At 47.6% G+C, this 24752-nt stretch overlaps 1 protein-coding gene across 2 annotated transcripts in view; it reads left to right on the plus strand.

Moving 5' to 3' along the window:
- Window positions 1-23744, plus strand: part of KCNH1 (potassium voltage-gated channel subfamily H member 1) — a 466372-nt gene extending 442628 nt beyond the window's left edge. For both annotated transcript variants that reach the window (XM_010372506.2, XM_010372507.2), the window contains exon 11: window positions 17986-23744. In XM_010372506.2, coding sequence (XP_010370808.1) covers window positions 17986-18843 — 858 coding nt within the window. In that variant the 3' untranslated portion in view covers window positions 18844-23744. The remainder of the gene's footprint in view (window positions 1-17985) is intronic.
- Window positions 23745-24752: the final 1008 nt, after the last annotated feature.

A 24752-nucleotide genomic window follows, 5' to 3' on the forward strand; every position in this document is an offset into this window, starting at 1 on the left:
GAAAATAATAAAAGAACACTTTTCAGAGCTGAAGAACAAGAATCCTCAGATTGCAGGGCCACCAAGGGTCCAGGTCTTTGAGTTAAAAAGACCCACATCGAAGCACAGTGTTGTGAAATTCTGAAACTTTCAGAGGTTAAAAAAAATCTTTAAATCTTCCAAAGTGATACAGTAAGTTACACTCAAAGGATTAGTAATCAGAATGGCTATCTTAATCACAATGCTGACTTATAGAAGCTAATAAACAAATACTTTGAAAATTCTGATAGAAAAATGAATTTCAGCCAAGAATTCCATGCCCCAAATTGTTATTCAAGGGTGAAGAAAAAAAATATTTTTTAAGAATGCAGGAATTCTAGTGGTTTTGGGGGCATGTTTTTTCCTGAAGAACCACTAGAGGATGTGCTCCAGCAAAATGAGGAGAAAACTAAGAAAAAGAACATAGCCATAGGTCAGCTAGTGGAGGCAGATCCCAGGCCTGGAAAACAGCCAGATGATATTCGAGCAAGGGTACAGATGGCCCCAGAAATGATGTCTCCGGGGGGAAAAATGGAACTAATGTTTTTAGAAACATGGAAAATATTTTGGGGGGCACATGATAGAGGTATTCAGACATGTGAAATAAATTAGTGATGGGTTTATTGGACAGCCAGGCAAATAAAAGAAAGATGGAAGGAAGGAAGATTAACTTCAGGGAAAAGGGTTATATTAAAGGAAAAAAAAAAAGAAAGCTTGTCCAAGCATTGCTAATAAATAACAGCCAAAATTCAAAGCCAAGGCTGTCTGATCCCAAGTTGGTGCCTTAGAATCTTCGAAGAAAGCTCTGCTACAGAGAAACTTTGTGACCTTAGTAAGCCACTCTCCCTCTCTGGGCCTCAGTATCCTCATCTATATAGTAATTGGTGACTATACGAAAAGTACAAACCGAGCCAGGCATGGTGGCTCAGACCTGCAATCCCAGTGCTTTGGGAGGCTGAGGTGAGAGGATTGCTCAAGGTTAGGAGTTCAAGACCAACCTGGGCAAAATAAAGAGACCCGTCTCTATAAAAAAAATAAATAAAAAGAAACTAAAAAGTACAAACCATAAATGAAAAGAGAAAAATTTGATCATTAAAGTGAAAAACTTTGAGACAACAAAAGACCATAAAAAATGATTAAAAGACAAGCTAGGGACCAAGACAGTGGTTAGCAAACTATAACCTGAGCCAATCCTGGCCCACCACCTAGTTTTGTAAGTGAACTTCTATTGGAACACATCCGTGCCCATTTGTTTACATTTTGTCTGTTTTTGTGCTATCGTGGCAGAATTGAGTAGCCTGCAAAGCCAAAAATATTTACTATCTGGCCCTTTACAGAAGCAGCTTGCCAACTGCTGGATTAGGAAAAGATTTTTTTTCCCACAGATGTAAATAGCAACAAATTAAGGCCTAAAATATATACAGAGAGATGACAAATCAATAAGAAGAAGACAGAGAATACAGGGTTAAGGTGGGAAGAAAGAGCAGATTGTGGTGCTGTTGAAACCCAGGCAGAGCAAATTTGAAGGAGTCAGAAGGTTCTTGGACCCAGGTGTGCTCTGTCCTCCAACCTTGGCCTCACACTCCTGGCCAGAGGGGCCCAGATGAGAGTATGAAGCTGGCTTGGACACCCCACACCTGCAGCAGAGAATGCGGCGAAGCTTGTGAGTTGTGTCAGTAGGCAGTAAAGTATCTGCTCCCTATACCAAAGATAGCAGTGTTTCATTCCCTGCTCAGTGTTTCTGTAAGCCTCTTAGTGTGTTTGTCATTCCTGGTGGCCTTGGAGGACAGTGTAATTGTTGCAACCATTACATATAAAGAGATGTCTTTTGAACACCATCTTTGGTGGCTCATCACTTCCTGACTTGCATGGTGGTTTGTCCCTTCCTCACTTGGCTGATTTTCAAGGGGCTGCAGCAGGACAGAGGATTCTTCCTGAGATGGGAGCGGGATCTGAGACCATCAGCTCCGGCTCTTGCTGTACCAGCCAATTTAATTTAATCCCTGGGAGTTGCCACTGATGAGTGGCTGAGTCCTTGGCAGCTGGTCAGGAGGAAGGCAAAATAAGCTTAGGTTTGTGGGCTCATACCTAGGTTCAAATTCCAGCCGGCCCTACTACTTACTAGCCCCAAACACCTTGGCGCCTCAGCATCCACATTCATAAAATAAATAATAGTAACCCAGCTGCCAGCTGTACTCATCTGGTTAGCTTAACTTTTTAATTATTCTTTACTCCAGGAAAAACTCATGTGTAGGATGGGGTCATTGGTGAAACATTTTTGACATGTCATTGAAAGTTAGAGATGGGGCAGGGTTGGGGGTTGGGGGTGTGGAGCATAGGAAGGCACACAGGAACAGGTAGGTCCTGCCAGTGGTAGGCAGAGAAGCTCTTCAGCCACCTTCTGTCCAGCTTCTGTGGTTCCCTCTGGTCTTAGCTTATGCCTAGTGGCTGTGCTTGCTGCCTGGGGATCCACCTACCTAGGCCTGAGAGATTCCACTCCTGCTCCAAAGATGGCTTCTCAAAGCTTCTCCTCAGCAGAGTGGGGCTCTCCTGGCCATTATTATACTCATGCTACAAAGGTATTCCTCTGCCAGTCTTTCTCTGAACGGGTCTGTGTCCACGCTGTGCCCAGGTTTAGCCAAATACAGCTCCTTTGGCCAGGCATAGGATTATCACTCCTGTTGAATCAGTGGCACATGAGGGCCACATTCTCAGCAAAAGGAAGGCAAAACCTTCAATCCAGGGTGGGGAGAGGCAGGCATAGTATTTATTGAGCACTGGGGATGCCATGTGCTTTATGTACATTATGTCTCATTTAACCCACATGCCTACTCCACAGAGCCTATTGTTCTCTTTACAGTGGGTACAAAAATGGAGCAGAGAGACTCACTTGGGGAGCAGAAGGTCCAAAATATGGGAACAGAGTGTAAGGTAGAGACCCAGCTGGAGAAATACGCTTACTTTATGTGGGTCTGTTGCATAGTAGGCTGGGAGATGACAATGGTGCAAAGGAAAGAGAGTCTCATTTTCAAATAAAGGTGGGGAGTCCCTGTTCTCTCCTCCTGGTATCAAAGAAGAAGGGGCAGCTGCCCGTGGCCTCTGCAGGAGGATGCAGGCTGGTTGGTAGGCAGGCACTGCAGCCCTCGGGCTCTGGTGGCAGATCAGCCTGGGTTCAGCCTCTTACTCACTGTGTACAGTCTTGTCCCCAGCTTCCTCCTCTCCATAATGAGATTTGTAATAGTGGCTACCCGTAGGGTTGTTGTACAAGGTCATGAAATAATGTATGTGAAGTGTTTAGAACAGAACCCAGTACGCAGGAGAGCCCAGCATCTGGCAGCCACTGTCATTATCAGGTGACATGGGGCTCCCTCCCCTCCGTGATTCTGGTACATAAAGGCTCATTTATTTGCCATTTTGATGGCTCTATGCCCCCTTCTCTGACCTTTCTCTTGTTGTTTCTTATTTCATGTTACCTTCCTAGTAAAATCCTTTAGCCAGAGATCCTTCTCTTTCTCTTTTACCTTCTCTTCGTCTGGTTGTGGTATATCTATTCTTCCCTTAGGGCCTTTGTCCGTCTCAAATGCCCTATTCCCCTGGACTAGGAACCCACTTCAGCTTTCTCCAGACCCCTTGGCTCTTGGGGATTTTCCACGGGCTAAGCTGTGGGAGGTGCCAGCCCATGGTGGTCAGAACAGATCTTGGTGGGGGCAGTCTCCAGTGTTTATTCTCCTTCTGCCTCCTCTCCAACCAAGAAAGCCAAGATTGGGCATACCTGCTTCAAATATGCTGGGCTGGGTAGCTTATAGGTGTGGAATGGGAAAGCTAAACTGTCCAGATCCTTAACTTAACTGTCCAGGTAGAGCTTTCAACCTCTAGGTCAACTGAAATACTTAAGATTACTCCTGGAGTGAACACACCAGCCTTCCTTTCTATATTGGATTCAGTACTAAATTTGCCATTTGTGTATATTGATAGAAGGAGACAAAAGCAATCCACAAACTGTCTATCCATATAGCTACAATGACAGCATGTGAAAAAATAAGTAGAAATGATACAATTGCCTGATATGCACAAGTCCCCTAATTTTGCATATCTGTTTCCTGAAAATTAAAATGCCACTTTCCCAGATGCATTGATGTGGATTACTGTACCAGGAACAAGGATTGCTGGGCACGTGTGGCTGATGGAAGCAGAGGAGGGGCCTTGGAAATACTGCCCTTGGCAAACTGCATGGCCATGCTCCACATGGGGACTGGACTCCAGGACTGAGGAGCCAGTAGTCCCTGAGCCCTGGCCATGGGCCAGAGGATACAACCTCCCCCCACCCGCCATGGCAGTGAGTGGCAATAACATGAGTATAGAGTCTGCCAGGGTCAGACTAAGGATTTTGTGTGAATGTGCAGTTTGAGAGACAAATTACTTGCCTTGCTGCCTTGAAAAGAGGAGCACCTCAGTGCGTGATCTGGGATTGAAATCAATGCATCCCACGTCTCCATTTGGCAAGAGCATCTTGCAGGCCTGCAAGAAAGATAGATGAATATTCCTGAGGAAAAGTTGAACTCTCAACCCCCAGGCCTGGAGCCCAGTCCTGCTGCGGGAGGCAGCACAGGGTCTGGGTTATCAGCAGTCACAGTTTAGCATAATCCTCAGTGGAGTTCAGTTCATGTCCTAGCACAAGCTCAGAGCCTGGCATAAGCAGGTATCCTGCCCATGTTTCTTGGGCCCAGCAGGAAGACCCTCTTGGACCTCAGGTGCTCATGCTCTCTCCAGGACTCTGGTGACCTTCCCAGGGAAGCTCCCCAAGCAAAGAAGCATGAATTTCTTCCCTTCCCAGGGCCCCCTAAGCTCTGGAACGTGTGGGTTCCCAGCCCTGGTGGCAAAGTTTGGATATCAGCAGACTTGGGTTCTGGTCACCCACTGACTGACTGAGTAAACCGTCAGCAAAGGACCTCTCTGAATTTGAAATTCTTAACTTTGAAAGAGGAATGAGAATTAGTTTCAATTTCACAGGCTTGTGGTTGAGAGTTGGAAGATAAGTTATGTAAAATGGTTAGCATCAACCTGCTCAGTAGATGGCTGTGCGTTACAGTTTCACCCAGGGCCACAGTTGGGCAAGTGATGATTCATCAAAAGACAGTACTTCTAAGATAGACTTGGATAAAATTCTGCCTCCTTCCCTGCACAGGCCTCTATGCAGGCTGTTCTCTGAAAGCTTTAGGAACAGCAGATCCTCTGAATGAGGAAAATAGACTGAGTAGCAAGGAAGAAAAATGCCCTTTCCCCAAGTCCTGGTAACCAAGGAAAGCAAGAGAAATTCAAAGCCTTGATTACTGACAGTGGCAAGGGTGACATTAGCCAGTGCCCCCCATAAAACGAGGACTGGGTTACCAGGTGGGAGTTCAAGTGTCTTTCCTTCTCATGCTACTAGTTTTTTGGGAGAAAGGTATCAGCTTCCACTAGGTTTCAGTGGGAGCACCTACCCCCTTGCTAGGCTTGAACCCGAGCTCCCTCCCGCACATGGTCACTCAGGGCCCAGTCAGGAAAACAGAAACTGAAACGATACTAATTTTTTAAGAGAGGATTTAAATCATGGAGTTGGAGTGGAAAGGCTAAAAGAGCAAAAAGGAGATGCTGAGGACACCCAGGGATTAATAATGGAAATAATGGAAATAAACAGCATTCTCTACCAGGGCTGGGAGCACAACAGGGCAGTATTACCAAAACCTAGGAGGCTGGAGGAGGGGCCCTAGCTTTGGTGAGTGGGTGCTGCATGCAGCCCTCTGAGAAGGGGTGTTGCCTATCTTGTGCCAGGACCTCTAAGGAAGAGGCACGTGTAGCTCCTCCCAGACTTCTGGAAAGAGAGCTTGGCTTGACCCATGTCCCAGAGAATGGGGAGAGCTGTGGACCTGCACCCTGACTGCCCAGGTACGCAGCTGAGAGCTGAAGAAGCTTGTGCAGGGAGTGACCAGAGAAACTGCTGGAGAGTGGGGCTAAAGCTGACCACTGCTGCTGGAGCCATACTACAGGAGCTGAAAGCAGGGAGGAAGCCCCTTCTCCCCTCCTCCCGCCTATCAGTCTCCTGCCAGAGCTGCCACTGGCAGACCCTAATAGGAAACCAGCCGGCAAGGGAGTCTGGGTAACTTACTGGCCGGTGCCCAGCCAGTAGAGTGTGGAGGGTGGACTTGGTGCTAACTGGCAATACATAAAAAGCTGATACACACATCCTGGGGCTCACTGTCTCATTTCATCCTCATGATATTTCTCTCTTGTAAAGCGTATTATTTCCAAATTATAATAGACAAAGACAGAAGTTAATTGACTTGCCCAAGTCATGCAATCTGTCAGTCCCCAAATAGTCACTGAATGTTTGCTGTGTGACAAGTACCCTTCTAGTTTTGGGGCCACAAAAATGAACAAGGTAGAGTTTATTCTAGCAAGGAGACTTGTCTTACTGAGGGAGGGAGGGACAATGGGAGTAGGGAGATAATTCAAACACACAAAAAGATGAATATATTGATAGTCTCAGGTGCTAAAATTGAACACAGTGTAAATATACTAGGTGTTAATGAGAGATAGGTTAGAAATGGTCCAGGTCCTAAGGGACTGATGTTAGCACTATATACCAAGAACTCAAGTGAATGACCAGTTACCATTCTGAGTCACCGTCACATCTGTAAACTGGGAGTAATGCTCTCACAAGTGGAAAAGTTCCTCATGAAAGCACATTCAACAGAGCATCTCCCAGAGCTGCTGTCATGACTAAGCTGGATAAAGTAAAGGACTTGAGCCGCTGGCGGCAGCTGCTCAGGAACTCTCCGTTGCCCCCTCTCATTAGGAGAGTGGCGTCATAGCCTGGTGGCCCCGTCCATGGCTAAGAATAGAGCAGTGCCAACTCCGTTAATCAGTGTCAGCGTTCTAAAGAGAGATTGGATTGTTCTAGAACAGCCTCTGAACCACCATCCTGACTCCAAGGAGAAGCAAACACTGTATGGGTGCTGTCCCCCATCCCCCCTTTCTCATTCTCAGTTGGTCCTTCTGTAAAATGCAGCTGTTTCGCAGATCAGCTCAGGCTGGGAAAGCTGTTGGAGCATCAGCTTCTGAGAGGAAGAGTCTTAGCTCTCTTTAAATGTGGACCAGCTATCCCATACATTTCATACATTGCTCTGTATTCAGTAGGCACTGCATAAAGAGTGTTTGAATGGCTGATCAGAGCTGTTTCCTTGTGTAATGAAGTTTAGGAGAGAATGTCACCTCTCCATAAAGAAAGGACCTGAGGCTTAAAACCCCAGTCAGAAATTTAGGAGCCTGCTTGCCTGCCTATGTCTCCACTCCCAGGAGGTTCCACTCTGATCCCTCAAAGGAGGAAACCCATCACAAAACATGCTGTCCCCAAGGGGCCTGGGACTAGGGACTGCCCAGCTCCAAGGGGATTCCCTGGGAATTTTGGACTGCAGACCCCTCACTGGCTCAACTCTCACTGGCTGAGAGTTTCTTCCCCACCTAGGGGACAGGCTGTGGCTCTGCTCCCCACTGGGCATATTCCCTGCAGACAGAGGGCTCAGGCAGCACAGATAGGATTACTGCCCACTCCCACCACCCTTCAGCTGTTTTTGGCTTCAGATCCAGTGCCTCAGGCCTCTACCCAGGATAGGATACCTGTCAGTCACTAAGGGGAAAAAATGGCAGAGGGAGAGAGGGATGGGAGTAGCTGGTAAGAGGAGCTATGTGTGCAGCTGGTACACTGGCATCAAGAAGGGGCATCTTGTCTGCTGAGCACGTGTGTGTGTGTCCTCAAAACATGAGTATGAAATATGTCTGATGTGGCTGTCTTACCCTGTTTCCCCTGTCTTTACTGGCATGATCTTCATTCTAGGCTTAGGGTACTGGCTCTCAAATAGAGGTGGAGATTGAAGGGCAGAGAGGGATGCAAGGAGAGTGGTGCCTAGATGTGTATTTGGAAAAGCTCCCCAGGAGATTCTGTCCCTCTTACTGGTTGGCAAGTGCTGCTGGAGGTGGGGAGGGAAGGGTTCTAGGCTTCCCCATTATGCACTGCCAGAGTGAAGGGGCAAAGACAGGAGTCCTGAGGGCTGCCAGTGGGGCCACATGCTTCAAGGAGCTTTTAATGGAAGTAGGAAGAGGTTCAAAGCTCCAGTCTGTAAGACTTGTCCTCCTTTGAGGGATCAGAGTGGAACCTCCTGGGAGTGGAGACATAGGCAGGCAAGCAGGCTCCTAAAACTGTCTCTGGAAGGGCTAAGGGAAAGCTTGTGGTTTGCACATGCTTCCATCTGGTTCCTAGGATGGGAGACAACATTAGGGGCCAAAGCCCTCCAGGAGTTAGTAGCATGTGTTTCCCAGGGATACCCACAAGGCTGCAAATGCCCCTCAGGGACCTAGTGCAGGTGAGGCCACAGGTTGAAGTTGGTCTGTCAAAAGAAGATGGCCACCAGTCTAGGCGGGGACCCTTATGAAAGTGAATAAGATGATGCCTGAGTCTTCATGGGATGGCACTGATGGGTCGGACAAGTCATTCTTGATTCAGGTTCAGGTTAATGAGGTGCAGTTTGCAGATCATATTTGTTTCTCCTTGCATCATGAACTGGTGTGTATGTCTAGAAGCGGGCCATGTTGTGTTTTATTGCCCACTCCTCTGCTTCCCTGGGCCATCCCCTCTGTATGTTTCACTAGCTTTAGTCACAGTCTTCTACCTGGCCTCTCTTCAGTTGCTCCTCCCACCCACCCAAGTGGGGTTCTGATTCCTACTGACCTGATTATCTACTTCACCTTCACTGAGGAAGAACTAGGTGGGAAGGGAGACTGCTCTGGCTAGGACAGTAGAGTTTGAGGGGTCTCTGAAACACTGATGTAAGGTGTAACCCATGCTTAGTGTGGGAATATTCAGGCTGGGACTAGAAAGAAAAGCAGCATTGGTTTATAAATGTGAAGGAAGGGGGGCTTCTCTCAAATGTTATTTCATTGCAACTCCACAGGAAGAAGAAGTAGGAACTGTACAGAAGACAACTAAGGCTTCGAAAGATCAAGTTATTTCCTCAGGGTCTGAAACCAGCACACGGCGGGTGTGGGCACTTACATCCATTGTCTTGTTGGCTTCTGTGCCGGCCTCAGCTGCGTGAGGATAAATACTGAAGCAGAAGGGAGAACAGCTGGCGGAGGCCTGAGCGCAAAGGGCGGCGCTGTGGACAGGGCCTCTGTTAGGGGAGGGAGAGAGGACGAAGTGGTGAAGCAGACCTTGTGTTCTAGTTTGAGGGCTGCCATACAAACGACCACAGACTTGGTGGCTTAAAACAAATTGCTTCTCTCTCACAGTTCCGGAGGCCAGAAGTCTGAAATACAGTTGTCTACTGCCTTGGTTCCTTCTGGAGGTTTGGGGGAGGATCCATTCCAGGCCTGTCTTAGCTTCTGGTTGCTGTCAGCAATCCTTGGCATTCCTTGGCTTATAGCTACATAACTCCAGTATCTACCTCCATCTTCCCCATGGCCTTTCTCTGTGTTCTGCATTTTTCCCTGTCTCTTGTAATGGCATTCATCACTGGTCTAGAGCCCACTCTAATGCAGAATGATCTCATTTTGAGATCCTTACCTTGCTTACATCTGCGAAGAACCTTATTCCAAATAAGGCTGCCTTCTGAAATTCTGGGTGGACATGCCTTTCGAGGGTCATAATTCAGTCCACTACACTGAGGGAGCACAAAACAAGGAGAAGGTGACAAATGTGACCCCTAGTGAAATGCCCGAGGATAGCAACTCCTGAACAGCAGTGCCATCTCTTCCCTGAGTAGCAACCCAGGGGCACATCTTATTCTCTGGGTGGCACTGAGAAGGAAGGATACTCATCTGTCTTGGGTTTGAACCTTCCTGAGGAAAGAGGAACAGGAGCATCTGTGGGAGTCTTTCAGGCCCCAGGTTGGTCTGTCAAAAGAAGATATGTCCAATCCACCTACTGCCCATGTCTGCCAGTCTAGTGGGGGGCCTTAGAAGAGTGAATAAGATGATGGGATGGCACTGATGGGTCAGACAAGTCATTCTTGATTAATGCCAGAAGAAAGTACAGATGCTGCATGGTGATGGGAGGGGCCTGCCTGTTAGCAGTGTGCTGAGAGCCAGTGGACCAGGTCCCCTGAGAACAGAACAGCTCTAGCCTCTAGGGTTTTCCCAGATAAAGGCCACTGGGACATCTGTGCATTCCTACTCCTTCTGCCTAGTGCTGGGCCCAGAGGTCACGAGTGGTCAACAGGGTAACTGGTAACCTCAGCATCCTTCAGGGAGGCAGGATTTTCCACGAAGCCAAACAGTTGGGCTCATGTGTTGCTAGCCCTCTTTTTCACCTTAACCAATCAAAGTCTGGTTTCACCCTAAGTCATTGGTCCATCCTGACAAATTAAAGTACCACATAGCCTAATGCATCTAAAGAGGGATTCCCTCTTTAAATCCTCTGGGAATCTTGGCTTCTTGGCCTCTCGCCTTCCCTTGGCCAGATATTCTACTTCCTAGTGCTGCCCCTGAATTCTTTAGAGAAGTTGCCAATGGACAAAGATGGAGAGACACTAGTGGAGGTCATCAACCTATACTGAGAGAAACTATCCTTTGTCCTAAAACCCAAGGCATTTTCCCTAGAAGAATGGCCTCAGACATGGTGTGGGCAGGGACTCCGGTTGCCCAGGTTTGGCTCACAGCTCCACAGCTTTGTCCTCTTGGGTGATCACTTACTCTTTCTAAACTCGGTTTCATTATTTGAAAAATGAGGATAATAATGTACCCACCTGCTGGGGTTTCCTTAAGGATGGCACAGGTCCAACATTTAACACAGTGCCTGGCACATCAGAGCTCTCCATCAGCGTCAGCTCCTCTCACCAGGACTGCCACCACAAAGACACTGTTCTTCCCTGGCTGGCGTTTCTGCCTTTGTGTCTTGGCGTGGGCTGTTCCCTGTTTGGAACACCCTCACCCAAATTCTTTACCTTTTATACCTAATTCTAGCTCATCCTTCTAGAATCATCTCAAGGACCGCCCCCATAAAGAGTAATACATAATACATTTACTGAGCAACTATTAAATGTCAAGCACTCTCTTTAAGGGCTTACTTACATTATCCAACTTAATCCTTGTAACAGTCCTGTGAAAGCAGTTGTATTCTGTGCTGAAACTGAGGTTTGGGGAACACGATCCAAATCCACCTGACTTCAAAGCGTGTGCACATGCCGTCACTCCATGCTGACTCCACAGGCTCCTGCCCTCGCCCTCCTGCCCTGGGCCCACTTTAGCACTCTGTACTTATGCTGTGAGTTTACTGCTCTATATCCTGAGCCTGGCATCCCCTGGAGGACAGTGCTGTGCTTTGTCCCCTCCAGCCTCAGGCCAGGGCGGCACACAGCCTTAGCCGAACTGGCCTGGGTCCCTCTGGGGCCCCCTCCCCTCCTCAAGGCTCAGGGCCTCCCATGTTCTGGGCTGTCACGTATTCATCATGATACCAAGTAGAAAATGTAGCATTTGATTCCACAGTAACAGAAGTGATCTTTCTGAGGGGGTTGAGAAGTGGCCTTTTCCAAAAATAAAACCCAACCAACTGCCTTATCCTATCTGCCCATCTGCAGTTTGTTTTTCCATGTTTTAAGTTTCTTAAATGGCCCAGTTTGTTAATCTTCATGTTTTATGCTCTGCCATAAAACCAGGCAGGGTGACTGGTGGAGGAGGCTGGTGGGTGACGAAACCACAAGGAAAACTACGTCAAGTGGGCCTGTGGGGATGTTAGGGCCCTTCTGATGCTCGGCCACTCACGGTGCTTCAGTCAGCACCAGCATGGACCCCAGCTCTGGGACAAGAGGCCTGGCTCCTACTAGCAAGGAGCTATAGAGTGTGTGCGCCCTGCTGAGTGCTCTTAGGCAGTGGGTGCTCAGTAAATGTTTGCTTGGCTTTATGTCCCCCCACTCTAAGACAGCTTTTTGTCAGATCTAAGAAAGAAAGAGTTGAAGGTGGTTGCGGGGCCTCCCCGTTTCCTCTCAGTCATCCTTCAGGGACCAGAGGCTGAGTGAGAGACCAGGGTCATCCCCCACTCCAATCCTAGGCAGCACCTAGGAGGGCTGAGTCTGGCTGGAAGTGTGAGTACAGGCAGACAGGTACTACAGGAGGCATGTGTGAGCACAAGTCCATGCACAGGGGACAGCAGAGTAGCAGTAACCTCACCAGCCATCCATCCAGGGGTTCTGAGAGCCTAGTCAGCAGACCTGGGTCAGGCTGCCCATGTCAGAATCACTTGGGAGCTTGCTGCAAATGCCAGTTTCTAGCCCTGTCACGGGAAATTCTCACTCACTAGATCACCTCTTCAGGGGGTTCTGAAGTGCAGCCAGATTTCAGAACCATTGATCTGGTACAACCAAGGAAGGATATAACTTTCCCAAGGTCACACAGTGACTAGTCAGTGGCAGAGCTAGGACCACTCCAAGCCAGTGCTCTTTCTACTGCTGAGCCTTTCAGATTGGGGACATGTGTCTGAATCCAAGAGAAAATCATCTAAATCCCATTTGATATATCCATAGATTTCGATGAGTCATACCTCAGCTCATTTATGCAAACCACTGAGGATTGACATTACATATGTATTTTTATTCCACAATCTGAGTTCTTTTAAGTAACTGTGCTCCCACTTGGGTGCCCTCCCCACATTCTCTTGCTGCCAGAACTCCAGCAAGTCCATTCCCCTCCTAGGTCTGCCTTTCCCCCATGCGTGCTGCTGAGACCCCGAGGGGATGACTCCTCCCCTTGGCCTGGTCCTGGCTAGGGCTTGAGAACAGGTTAGGTTTGAGAGGAGCTGGGCCCTCTTAATGTAACCCAGAAGAGGTGGTCGACTATCCTGACTCACATCAGATTCCAGGGGTATTGGTTTTTCAAACCAAGTTGAAAATAATTACCAAGAAATTCCTATAGCTTAGGAATCTGAGTGTCAATTCCATTCAGCTCAACAACAATTTAAGTCTTCCCAGACTTAGGGCCGTTGTTGTTGCTTGGTGCGAGCTCAGAGGGATGCCAAGTTGGATGAGCAAGGCACAGCAGCGTCTCTGCCCTCCAGGCGTCCTCTGTCTCCAGGTTGCAATAAGTCATGAGCTGCTCAGCATTCTGAGCAACACGTCAGGCTAGAAAAATATATGCCCCTGTGGGCTGGCAGGACTCTGGCTGGATCCAGGAAGGATCTGGACTTATCCCATTACCAGTGCCTTGAAACCATGCCAAGAATGGAGTAGTTTTCTATCACCAGGGCTGGGCCTTTTCCAGTGGAACAAACTCTCCAGACAGACCCCAGCACCTCTCTGTTGGTGTGGTCCCTGACTAAGGATCTATGATGTGAAGAAAGAAGGCAAGAGCCAATGAGCAGTTGTCCTCATTGCAAAAATGTTCATCTCAGGGGTACTTTTCAATGTCAGCTCCCTGAGCTCATGTAAGAGTTCAAAAATAAAATCAGCCAGGCAGAGATGATGAAATCAGTATGAGGTCAGTCTGCAATGAGGATGAGTGAAAATGGAAGTCGTTTAGGATTTTATTTTCACACCATCCTTCAGGAGCCTATGTGTAGTGCATAGAGAAGTTACCTGTGATCTCTTTTCCTCTCTCCCCAGTTAAACCACAAACATTAGAAGCAGATTTTTGGAGGGAGGGCAATATACATCACTTCTTTTGGCTTCACAAACGAGGATGGCCATAGCCACTGAGTTTGGATTGATCCTGGCCTGTCTACCAGGGGGTAATGCATCTGCAATGGAGTCCTCAAATCTCAAATTCCAGGGACTTAGCGAGTGAGTTAGAGATAGGAGGTCCCCTTTAGCTGGAACAGGAAACATCTGTCCATCTGTCAGGGCTATACACAAATACAGAGAACATCCCATACCCTACACATTGATATAATTTTAGTGTTTTCCAGAGGAGGTTCTTTCATTCAAAAGAGAGGATCTGGGGGAACTGGCTTAAGAAATGCTCCATATAATGTCTTCCTCTTAGACATTCATAAGGCACATTAGTGTGGTAAGGCTCTGAGAAGTCCTGCAGTAAAGCAACCCATTTAACATTGCAGTGTGACTCAAACGTACCTAACTTGGGAACTTCTCCCGCCTCATAGTACCTATTAGAGCATCATGGAATACTTTGGACAGACTTGTTCCCCAGACCTCCATCCATCACCTGTCCAGTACAGGGAGCATCCTGAGTTACGGAGCTGGGAGTCATGCCCATCATTCCCAGGATACACTCTTGCCATGGGAAGCTGTGGAGCATCTCCAAGCAGACGGAGAGCTGCTGTGGCTGGAGCTGGTGGCACAGACCTCATTGTCATGAGTCCTACAACCACTCCTGCCCACTCAGATCTAAAATACTTGGCAAAATGCATGGTCATGGCTGCTCTGAGACACACTCCATGACTAACTTCTCCAGAAAAGCAGTTGAAGTTAGTAAGCAGAGCCCTTGACTCCAGATCAGCAAAGCTGTCAGACCACATAGCTCTGTAAAAATTCCTTTTGCCTTGTCTCCTGGGGGTGGCAGGTTTTATCTCCTTGATTCTCAAAGGAAGAACCAGGCATTTCTGCAGGGTAGGAAGTTCTTCCCTGGCTCACCTGTCCATTGGTTGAGACAGTGACGTTCAGGGGGGCTGCCTATCACACAGGATGATGGAGGGCAGCCTAGGATGACACTTTGGAAAAAAGCCTGCACAGATCCAGAGACCCGCGGTTCCACCAACAGGCCCTGTCTGTGAGTGCCTGATCTGCCCACATCGACCACACAGTCATAACACCTGAATGTGCTGGCTGGTTCAGTCCAGGATTCTGACCCATGGGGCCTCTGGGTGACAAGCACAATGTAGCCACACCCTCAAAGAGGAACTCCCACTTCCCCTCCGAAACTGTCCACCATGAATTATGTTAAGCCTCTTGGGATCAGTTTTTTGTTGACTCCTCAATATCTGAAGAACTTCCTTTTCATTAGTCTTAGAACATCTCAAGTCTCAGAGGCTGCCCCTGACCTTTGATGTTGAGAGATGTGTGTCCAGGCCAAACCCTGCTTTTTATAACACTGACTATGACCTCTGTGATTTCATCTTTCCAGGAAGAAGATATTATCCCACGGATTCATTAGCCAATATTTATGTGCTCTACATTGCACAAATATTTATTGAGGGCCTGCTAGGTACCAGTCACTTGGAACAGCTGGAAATTGGAAACAAAACGGAAAATCATTGCTCTTTCAGGGCAAATAATAAGCAAAAACTTAAAAAGTAAAAAATACAGTGTGACCTCCAAAGTACTGTTCTGAGCCCTCAGGGACCTTTTAGCAGGATAGGATATGTTTGTGTTCAGGAATTGTTGCTTACAAGGAATAGACCTGCCCAAACTTGCTCAAGTGAAAAAGGGGGTAGTGTTAGGAATCAGATATCCTGCAGATATAAAGGGCAGGAAAAGAGCAATGAGCTCTAAAAGCCATCATCTCTCTTGGGTACATTCACATTCTCACCCACTTTCTCCTTCCTCTTTTCTGCATTCCTTCCCTCCATTCTACCTTCCTTCCTATTCCCTTCTCTCTCCTCCCCTCTCTAAGAAGGCATGTGAGTAGGCAGAAGAGAGTTGGCCTCTCTACTACAAATGGATACAAGATAGAGGGTAATTAGGACAGAAGAGCAGTCAAACTGTAGAAAGGGCCATTGGAGTTGGGAGGTAGGAGGATAACTTACAGCACATTGAAATCAGCGAAGACTTTCTGGAGGAGGTGCATTTGCGCTGGGTCTTGGTGTGAAGAGGATTTGGATGCCCAATGGAGAGCAGAGGCTATTCCCAGAACAGAGTACAGCACGTATAGAGGCATCCAACTCAGAGCACAGAGAGAAAAGGGTCCCAATCACTCTACTTATCCTTCCGCATCCCCCCATGGGCCTTTTGTTGGGTTTCTCTGGCTCTCTTCAGGGTGGACAGGATTCTCCTGAGTCCCATTTCTTGGATCTGCAAGCCAGACTGTAGGGGCAGTTGGGGTGCAGCTAAAGAGGGGACCAGAGGAGGTAGGGATGGGAGAAATGCTGCCCAGTGGAGGTCAGAAAGTCACATATCAGAATCCAGATAATAGCTGGAAAATTTAACCACCCATCCACCTGTTAGTGACCTCAGTGTAAAGTCATCTAGTGACAGAAACTTTGACCAAGAAGTTAGTGCACAGACGTGGGCCTCTAGTCTGCCAGTGATTTGCTGATGGATTCCTAGCATCAAGCAATTAACTGTTTGTTTGGCTTCTCTGTGTTGGGCACTATAAAACAATCGTCTTGTTGGTCATACCTGAGAACCTACTGGTGACAGCATGGGGCAGGGCCTCTTGGAGGAGGTAGGGCGAGTTGTGTGTCATCTTGAGCTGGGGGCCTTGAAAGGGCGAGGACAACAGGATCCATTTAAGCATCTCTAGTGGGCCAGTGATTTCATATACGTCATCTTGTATCAGCTTTATACCAAGTCTGAAAAGTAGAGATTTTCCTCACTTTTTAAGGAGGAAGCTGAGATTCAGAAGTTAAGATACCTTGTGAGGTTACACGGTTAAGTAATGGGGCTGAGACTTAAACTTTGTTCTTTCTGACCCCAAACCCCTGCTCCTGGCATGACACCATGTGTGCCTCCCCAAGACGGGCGGTCCTGTGGCAAGTCCCTGGGACAGGTTCTAGGTGGGTCTAAGTTGCCTGCCCAGGGCACAAAGTTTCCCAGATTGGGATGATGAAAAAGCTGCTGTTCTCCCTTCCCACAGGCCTCTCCTCTACTTCTACACAATCTCAATACCTCTAGTCCTCAAATCAGAAATTTACACTAAAAAGACAACCTATTACAGGTTGCATCTCACAAATTCAAACATGATATGGGTCAAAACATGTCCCAGAGTCTAATTGGCACATGCAATATAAGCTAGAAATTATGGGGCTTTCCCATAGTCAGATGCTGACCCAGGGGAAGGCCCCCATAGCTGTGGCTTATGCTGCACTCGGGCCAAATTCATGAGTCTGGTTTGCTGATGGTCCATCCTCTGCATGAAGTATTGTTATCATTAGTCATTACCTGCTGGTCACCTAATGGATCTGGGTTTGATACCTTGGGTACAAGTCCCTTCTAGGCAACTTACCTGTTAGGTGATATTTAGCCACTCTGAGCTGCGGTTTCCTTATGTCTGAAATGGGGATAATAACAGGTGTTCCAGTGACTTCACAGTGCTGTCAAAAGGAATACATGAAGTAACATTAAAGTGCCTTGTGACCTGCAAATCACTGTCCAAGTGTGGGTATTATTGTTAGGACAAGTTTATGTTCAACTTTATAGACGTTAGTCTACTGTAAGCTTACCAAGGACAAGGAGGACTTCCGTGTGAGACTGACTTTTACTTTTCACAGCCAACCACATTCACTTAGGATCCAGATCTGTGGGTGGCATTGGAAACCTTAGCTGTAGCCTTGCCAGGGGACTTTCTTGCCCTGAAGTATGGTTTAGACCAGAGATGCTCCAGCTTTTGTGCAGAGATACTAATGGAGTAGGTCTGAAGTGGGGCCAGAAAAATGATATTTGAAAGTCTCATGAGATGATGCTGAATTGCAGACAAGGACGGATTTAAGGGAGGCCAGGCTCAGAGGCTAGGAACAGTCTCCTGGGAAGATGCTCTTTGGATTCTTCAGCTTCCTGGCATGTGGGGAGGGAAAAAATGGGATCTGTTCCTCTTGAAGGGAATGACAAAGGGAGTCAATTACCTGCTGTTTGAAAGCTGGGAGTCAGTGTTGAGCAAAGGAGGGTGAGGTCAGTCATAGAGAAAAGCCTCGTGAGGCCTTGCAGGCTGTGAGCCCCAGCCTCTTGGCAGCAGGGGGACTGGAAGGAGAGGGCCGTGATAGGCAGAGGGGCTGAGCTGGGCTGCTGCAGCCAGCATGTGGCTAACATGGCATGTCATTCTCTGTCTCTCCAGATTGTGTTCCGGAAGATCAGCGACGTGAAACGTGAAGAGGAAGAGCGTATGAAACGAAAGAATGAGGCCCCCCTGATCTTGCCCCCGGACCACCCTGTCCGGCGCCTCTTCCAGAGATTTCGACAGCAGAAAGAGGCCAGGCTGGCGGCTGAGAGAGGGGGCCGGGACCTGGATGACCTAGACGTGGAGAAGGGCAATGTCCTCACAGAGCATGCCTCCGCCAACCACAGCCTCATGAAGGCCAGCGTGGTCACCGTACGTGAGAGTCCTGCCACGCCCGTGTCCTTCCAGGCAGCCTCCACCTCCGGGGTTCCAGACCACGCAAAGCTACACGCACCCGGGTCCGAGTGCCTGGGCCCCAAGGGGGGTGGGGGCGATTGTGCCAAGCGCAAAGGCTGGGCCCGCTTCAAAGATGCTTGCGGGAAGGGTGAGGAATGGAACAAGGTGTCCAAGGCTGAGTCGATGGAGACACTTCCCGAGAGGACAAAAGCATCAGGCGAGGCCACGCTGAAGAAGACAGACTCGTGTGACAGTGGCATCACCAAGAGCGACTTGCGGCTGGACAACGTGGGTGAGGCCAGGAGTCCCCAGGATCGGAGTCCCATCCTGGCAGAGGTCAAGCATTCTTTCTACCCCATCCCTGAGCAGACGCTGCAGGCCACAGTCCTGGAGGTGAGGCACGAGCTGAAGGAGGACATCAAGGCCTTAAACGCCAAAATGACCAATATTGAGAAACAGCTCTCTGAGATACTCAGGATATTAACTTCCAGAAGATCCTCTCAGTCTCCTCAAGAGCTGTTTGAAATATCGAGGCCACAGTCCCCAGAATCAGAGAGAGACATTTTTGGAGCCAGCTGAGAGGTCTATTAAAAGAAAAGTCAAAGACAGACATCTACAACCTTGCCGTGACCACCACCCCACCACACACGTCCACATGACCAACAATTTTCAAGTAGGCTTTTCCTGACAGAAAAAGTGGGGCCAGTGGCTTAGACGCGCTCTTTCTCTATCTGGAAAAAGATATGGGAAGGGTAGCGTGCCCCTACCCTGCAAGGTGGCAGCTGCATCTGAACCATCTTTGCACAATTTTGAAAGAAGGGACATGCTGTCTAAAGGGTATTTTCCTTCATTTTTAATTTTTTACTACCATGATATTTGTAAGAGATAAACTACCAGGACAGAGCAGCAGCCATCTGGGGACAGGTGGGAAAGTGCCGAGAACCTCTCATGTATATACCATGCTGGGCTCCTTTGCCAAGACCCCCAACGGACTGTGGTGGGCCAGGGACTTCCCAGCATCCCCGTCCTTGTACAGCCTGTGTCTGACATCACCATGTTTTCCTGTAGTTGTCATTTGTAACTAGCTCGGGACAAGCGGAGCTTGAGGGACAGGAGGGTAGAGCCCGGAAACTTTCTGTCTCATGGTTAAGGCCAGAAAAGCAGCTGCAGGTGTGGTGCATGCCTCCCATTGACATTGGAGCTGGGAATCCTCAGGTCTCCTTTCCCAAAGGTGGTGAGGCAAGGGTAAGAGCTGGAGAGGGGTCCTTAGGATCCAGGGGTTCTCTGCGGTGCGGCCCACATCCTGCTCCTCTGGGACAGTTGACAGGGAGGGCTGTGGAGTCCCCAGCTGAGCCTCTGGCCGTGCTCCATGCTGCTGGCCTCACACACAGGCTCCCTTGCCTCTGTTCCTTCTTGGCCTCTTCCCAAGTGTCCCCGTGGCATTCCTCAGGGTATGGAGCATCGGCAGGAAGGGTCATGAGCCCAGAGTTGCTTTATTAACAAAGCAGACACACACACAACCTCAGAACTGTAGCAAGTTGCTATGTTTATACTTTGATTCTCATTGGGATTGCCCTGCAGACCTTTGTATTTTGTTCACCGCACGGCGTCATTATAGGCACTTGGGAGCCATGCTGGTCCTTATTTTAAAGCCGGTCTCTATTTCCTACTAAAGTCAGTAGGATTTCAAGAGAAAATGGAAAAAGATTTCAGGATCATGATTGTACTCTCTTCAGGAGCTGGAAAGAGAACGAAGCAGTGAGTTTCCAGCTCTCTGTAAGGTGATGGAGAAAAGTGGCCTTGGAGCTGTGGCTCCCAGTGATGGTCACAGAGCTGCGTATGGGCCATCCGAGCCCTTATGCCACGATGCTCGGGGACACTCCACTGCCTCGTGGTCACCTAAGTCAGGTTATTCATGTGCTTGGGCTTCTCTCAATGGCATCTGAGAAAGGAAAGGGGAGAAGTCTCTTCCAGGCACAGTGGAGCTGGCCAGGGCATATGCCCTACAGAGAGGTGTCAGGACCCCAAATACTGACAAGCAAGGTTAGAAGTTCAGCTCTGAAAAGTCAACTTGGAGGGAATGGAATTAGGAGTACAGGTGACAGCATGGACTTATCCAGGGAGCTTACCTTTGCCTATGTTAGATGGTGACTCCATCCCTGGTACCTCTGCCCTACCAAAGATACTCAGTGTTTCTGAGAGCCTCTGGTCCGAGCCTGCCCACCACCCCACCCCGCCTCGCCTCCTTAGTCCTGCCCAGTGCTCACAGTGAGTCCCAGGGCTGGGCCCTCAGTTGTCTGTGCAAGGCAGGGCTGACCTCTCCTGGTTCACAGGGTTGGCACAGATGGCCCTGGGAAGCCAGGGCCTGCGAGCTCAAGGGAGAGTCCTGCTCCAGGAGCCCTAACCTCATGTGTAGCTTCTCACATGAGGCTTACAGGGGCTGCTCCTGGCTTCTCCAGGCTGTGACATAATTAGATTTAGCCTCAGGTGGCGGCATGCAAAGAAGAGGAATTCTAATTTCCTAAGGCCGAGTCACAACTGTCTGACTTTGGATAAAGCTATGAGGTCTTCAGCCTCTTTCACTTGAGAAGCTACCAACCAGTCCTTGGGTAAGAGCCTGTAAAATATCTGGAATCCCATCTGTTGGCTGCCCCCTAACTTTCTAGTCTGCCATTTCTTAAACATGCTCCTCAACCTGCTTCTGAAGTTTAGGACCCACCACTTTTAAGGCAGGGTATGCCTCTAATCCACCCCAAAACCCAGCCTCAGAAGCACCTGCCACTGGAGACTTTTTGTTGCCTCCCAGCTCTCCAGGGACTTGATGACAGGCTTCTTGTCCAGCACTCCATAGCCAATGTCAAGAGGCCTTGCCACTTCCCTCCACCTCTGCCTGAGGGAGATGGATGTCCATGAAATCGCTCAGACCTCTGGGTATGAGGGGCAAAGATGATGTAAGGCTTTGAAGTCCAGACATGTTTTAGGGTGGAACGCAGCTTTAGGAATGCACTCCTGAATCAGTGCAAACTGGGCTCATGACTGGAAGCCAGCTCCTGCGGCAGGAATCTGTTCCTCTTGGGGTCACAGGTGCACGTGTGGGTGCATGGGCTTTATTCTCCTGTAATCCTCCCTAGGATTTGAGGGATTTTTTGCTGTAATTGTTTTCTCTGAAAAAACATTGTGTAAATGAGCCAAACCTTTCTCCCTTCCTTTTCACGCCATGAACTTGGCCGCAGGCTGCTTTGTGCTGCCTTCCCATGCCAGGATGCCACTGGGTTCCCGAGCCAGGACCATGTGCCTCAGACACCACTGACCTGAGCCTTCCAGTATAAACCATTATCTGGTGGCTGGAGAGAGATTAGGGAAACAAAAGGTTACTAGGTATGGGACAGAACATTTAGACTTCAGAAAAAGTATGCCAAGAGAACAGATTTGCCCAGGATATATGTTTTTCCTTTTTGAGGAGTAGGGGGCATGATATGTGGCACCATTGTCTAGTAAGTACTATTTGATTTCTACTAGATTCTTTACTTTGAATGTCATTCATATTGAAGCTCCATTTCCCAGAGAATATCCTGACAGGCTGCTTTGAAGTGGGGAGGTCCTGTCCCTGTCACTTGGCTGCTGGTTGAACATGCTCCTCCCGGCTGATGGAGGGGGTGGGTTTAGGGTTAACTCTGAGAACTAAGATGGTCAGTGAGGTGGTGTTTGTTCTTGGTGGGGGGGCACTGACTCCAGCAATGGGCACTGCCATCCCATATACTTACAAAAGGCTCCTCCACTGGACATGACAAGATAGCCAAAGGACAGAAACGGAGGGGATCATTTGGTTGAAAAACCAAATTATCTAGTGTACAATTAATGCAACTCATTGCATTAATTAATGCAATGCTACATTATGCTAACAAGGTTACAACATTAATGCTACAGGATAGCCCAAGTATTTAAAAAACTGAGCCCATTTTGCAGCCTTCCAGTAAACTTTTGCAAATACATTTCTTACTTGATTTCTTCTTGTTATCCAATCCCTGGGGGCCTGTTTTACCCTCAACCTCTTCAATCCAGTGTGCTGCTGTTGGCCAAACATCAGCCCCTTTGCTGGAATCCTCCTCTTTCAAAAGTGGGGAGGGCTGAGCAGGGGTAAAATTGTACTACACCACCCCATCCCATTCAGCAAACTTCCTCTTCAAATCCTTAGATGGAAGGTATTATACCAACTGTCAAGCTCTTTGAGTCCTTGTGGGGACTAAATGAACTCTAGGAATACTAGGTATAGGAAGATCCTCATTTTCCCTTGTTGCACTGACCACTCTGTCTCACATGCATACTCTGGGAAATTTTAGGAGCCCTGGTGGAGATACACATTGCTGATGTGCATTTGATTAATAGATTGTACTATGTCTTGCAATAAAGACGTTTAGCCTTAAGACCCTTGAATGGAACTCCAGCTGTGATAGAGCTGCCAACGCCCCTTCCTCTCTCCCCCTTATCACCTAGTGTTGCTTAAAGAGGAGGCCATTGAGGGCACACTTGACGCCCCAGACAGCCTCCCTCTGTTGCTAAATCATTGTTATTGCTCTATATACTGCCTTCTCACTCGCTTCAATTAAGATTACCTTCACCAGCTCCTGTGCCCTCCATCTGGAGGAGACTCCATGATCCTCTCAGCACAGACTGCAAACATCAGAGAAAAAAACCATTTTCTCACCAAAGGTGTTCATGTTGAGAAGTTTTAATTTCTACCCCCTACAGCTCAAACGAATCAATGTGAATTTATCTGCAGCTTAAATTCAAGTGAAACTTCATTCTCATGTGAGCATATCAGACTTATTCTGGAACCTCTAGAACTGGACTTGAATTCCCTGCAGGTGCCAGAGCGGTGGGTGCCCTCCCTGCCTGCCATTAAACTTTTCTTACAGCCCTTATCTCTTTATCTGTGACTTCTGAGTCATCCGACGGATCCATTAGTTGTTCAATGAGAAGTTCACAGATCTTGTATCAGGATATAAACTGATCTTACGTTAAGAAGGATGCACCCTCCCCTAATGAATGTATTCTCTTTATATTCCGATGCTGTATTTGTGCATCAGTTGGAGACTGTCCACATCCGACGTTTCGCCGGCACCTCAAGGACACTTCTACTCATGAGCAGTTCACCATTCTGGGGCTTCTCCTTATATTAATACGCTTTCCATTGAGTCCTGCCAAATCCTTTATTGGGTTTTTCTTTTTCCTTTGCATCTGTCACTTTGTCCAAATGAGCATGAATAAACAAAAGTGTAAATGAGCTGATACTATTTTTGTGGTCAGCTGAGGATGCTGCCAGGAACACCACTGTATATCTGTGGCTTGGGAATGTTAAGAGGAACGTGCAGGCCCCTCCATTGATGATATTCCCTTCTCAACATTTTTAAACAAGCACAAATGATATTTGTAAAAAAAAAAGTTTTATTTATTATGGTAATAAACTATTTTATACATGATACTTGCTTTTGCCTTTCCTTACATTAATTTTAGGTCACTGAATTGGCTGTTCTGGCCTAAGATGACAGCTGTGACCTAAGTTGTGACCTAGGATGGTATTTTCTATTCAAGAGTTTGGGAAGCTCTTATTTGGACAGCACTTATAGTTTTTTGAGAACTTACTTACAGTCCCAGATTCACCAAGACTGTGTGTCAAAGTACCAAACAGTGAGAGAATGGACATGAACGTATGTGGCTCTACGATCTTAAGGTCCAGCTGCAGTTGCTGTACAAGGGCACAGATGTTGAGCTCAATGCCTGGTATCACGGAAAACTGTATGACACATGGATGTGATATACCAGAAGCTGACCCCCCCCCCGCCCCCCGCCACTTACTTAGACGTACACTTTTTTATTTTGAACAATTTGGATTGAAATTTGTATAAAATATATTAACGTTTCCCTCGCACCTTTTAAAACATAGTATGAAGAATATAACAATCTTTTTTGAATGACTCAGTGTCTACAATATGAGCTCTGATCTGTGCTTTACACTTCATTGATAGTCTCAGAAGCTATTAAGGTAGCTTGCCTCTAATCGAAATAGTCCCATACACTGGCATGGTTTCAGTTTTGCTATTTTAATAGGTATTGCTTCCTGCTCATGGCAAGGCTCCACAATATTGCCAGCCTGAGTTCTCATTTACCATCCAGTGGACCACTTTACAAACATGGCACTTCTCTTATTATAGACAGTGTAACTTAATTACGGGATGGGGAATCTGACCTACAAGCCTCTGCTTGATCTTATAGGATCACAGTAGGGGTACAGTATTTTTAATGATGTTTCCTTACATTGTGTGCAATGTAATGTTTCCTTACATTTTGTGCAACTGATTTAATCAAATTGCACAAAAGCATTATAAAAATAATTTAAGGGTGATATTGTTTAAAAATTCCAAATTATTGATGTTTGTTTCAAAAGTATCACTAATAACGTATTAAAGCATTCTTTATTATTATTATTA

The sequence above is a fragment of the Rhinopithecus roxellana genome, chromosome 8, assembly GCF_007565055.1.
Source record: "Rhinopithecus roxellana isolate Shanxi Qingling chromosome 8, ASM756505v1, whole genome shotgun sequence".
Lineage (NCBI taxonomy): Eukaryota > Metazoa > Chordata > Mammalia > Primates > Cercopithecidae > Rhinopithecus > Rhinopithecus roxellana.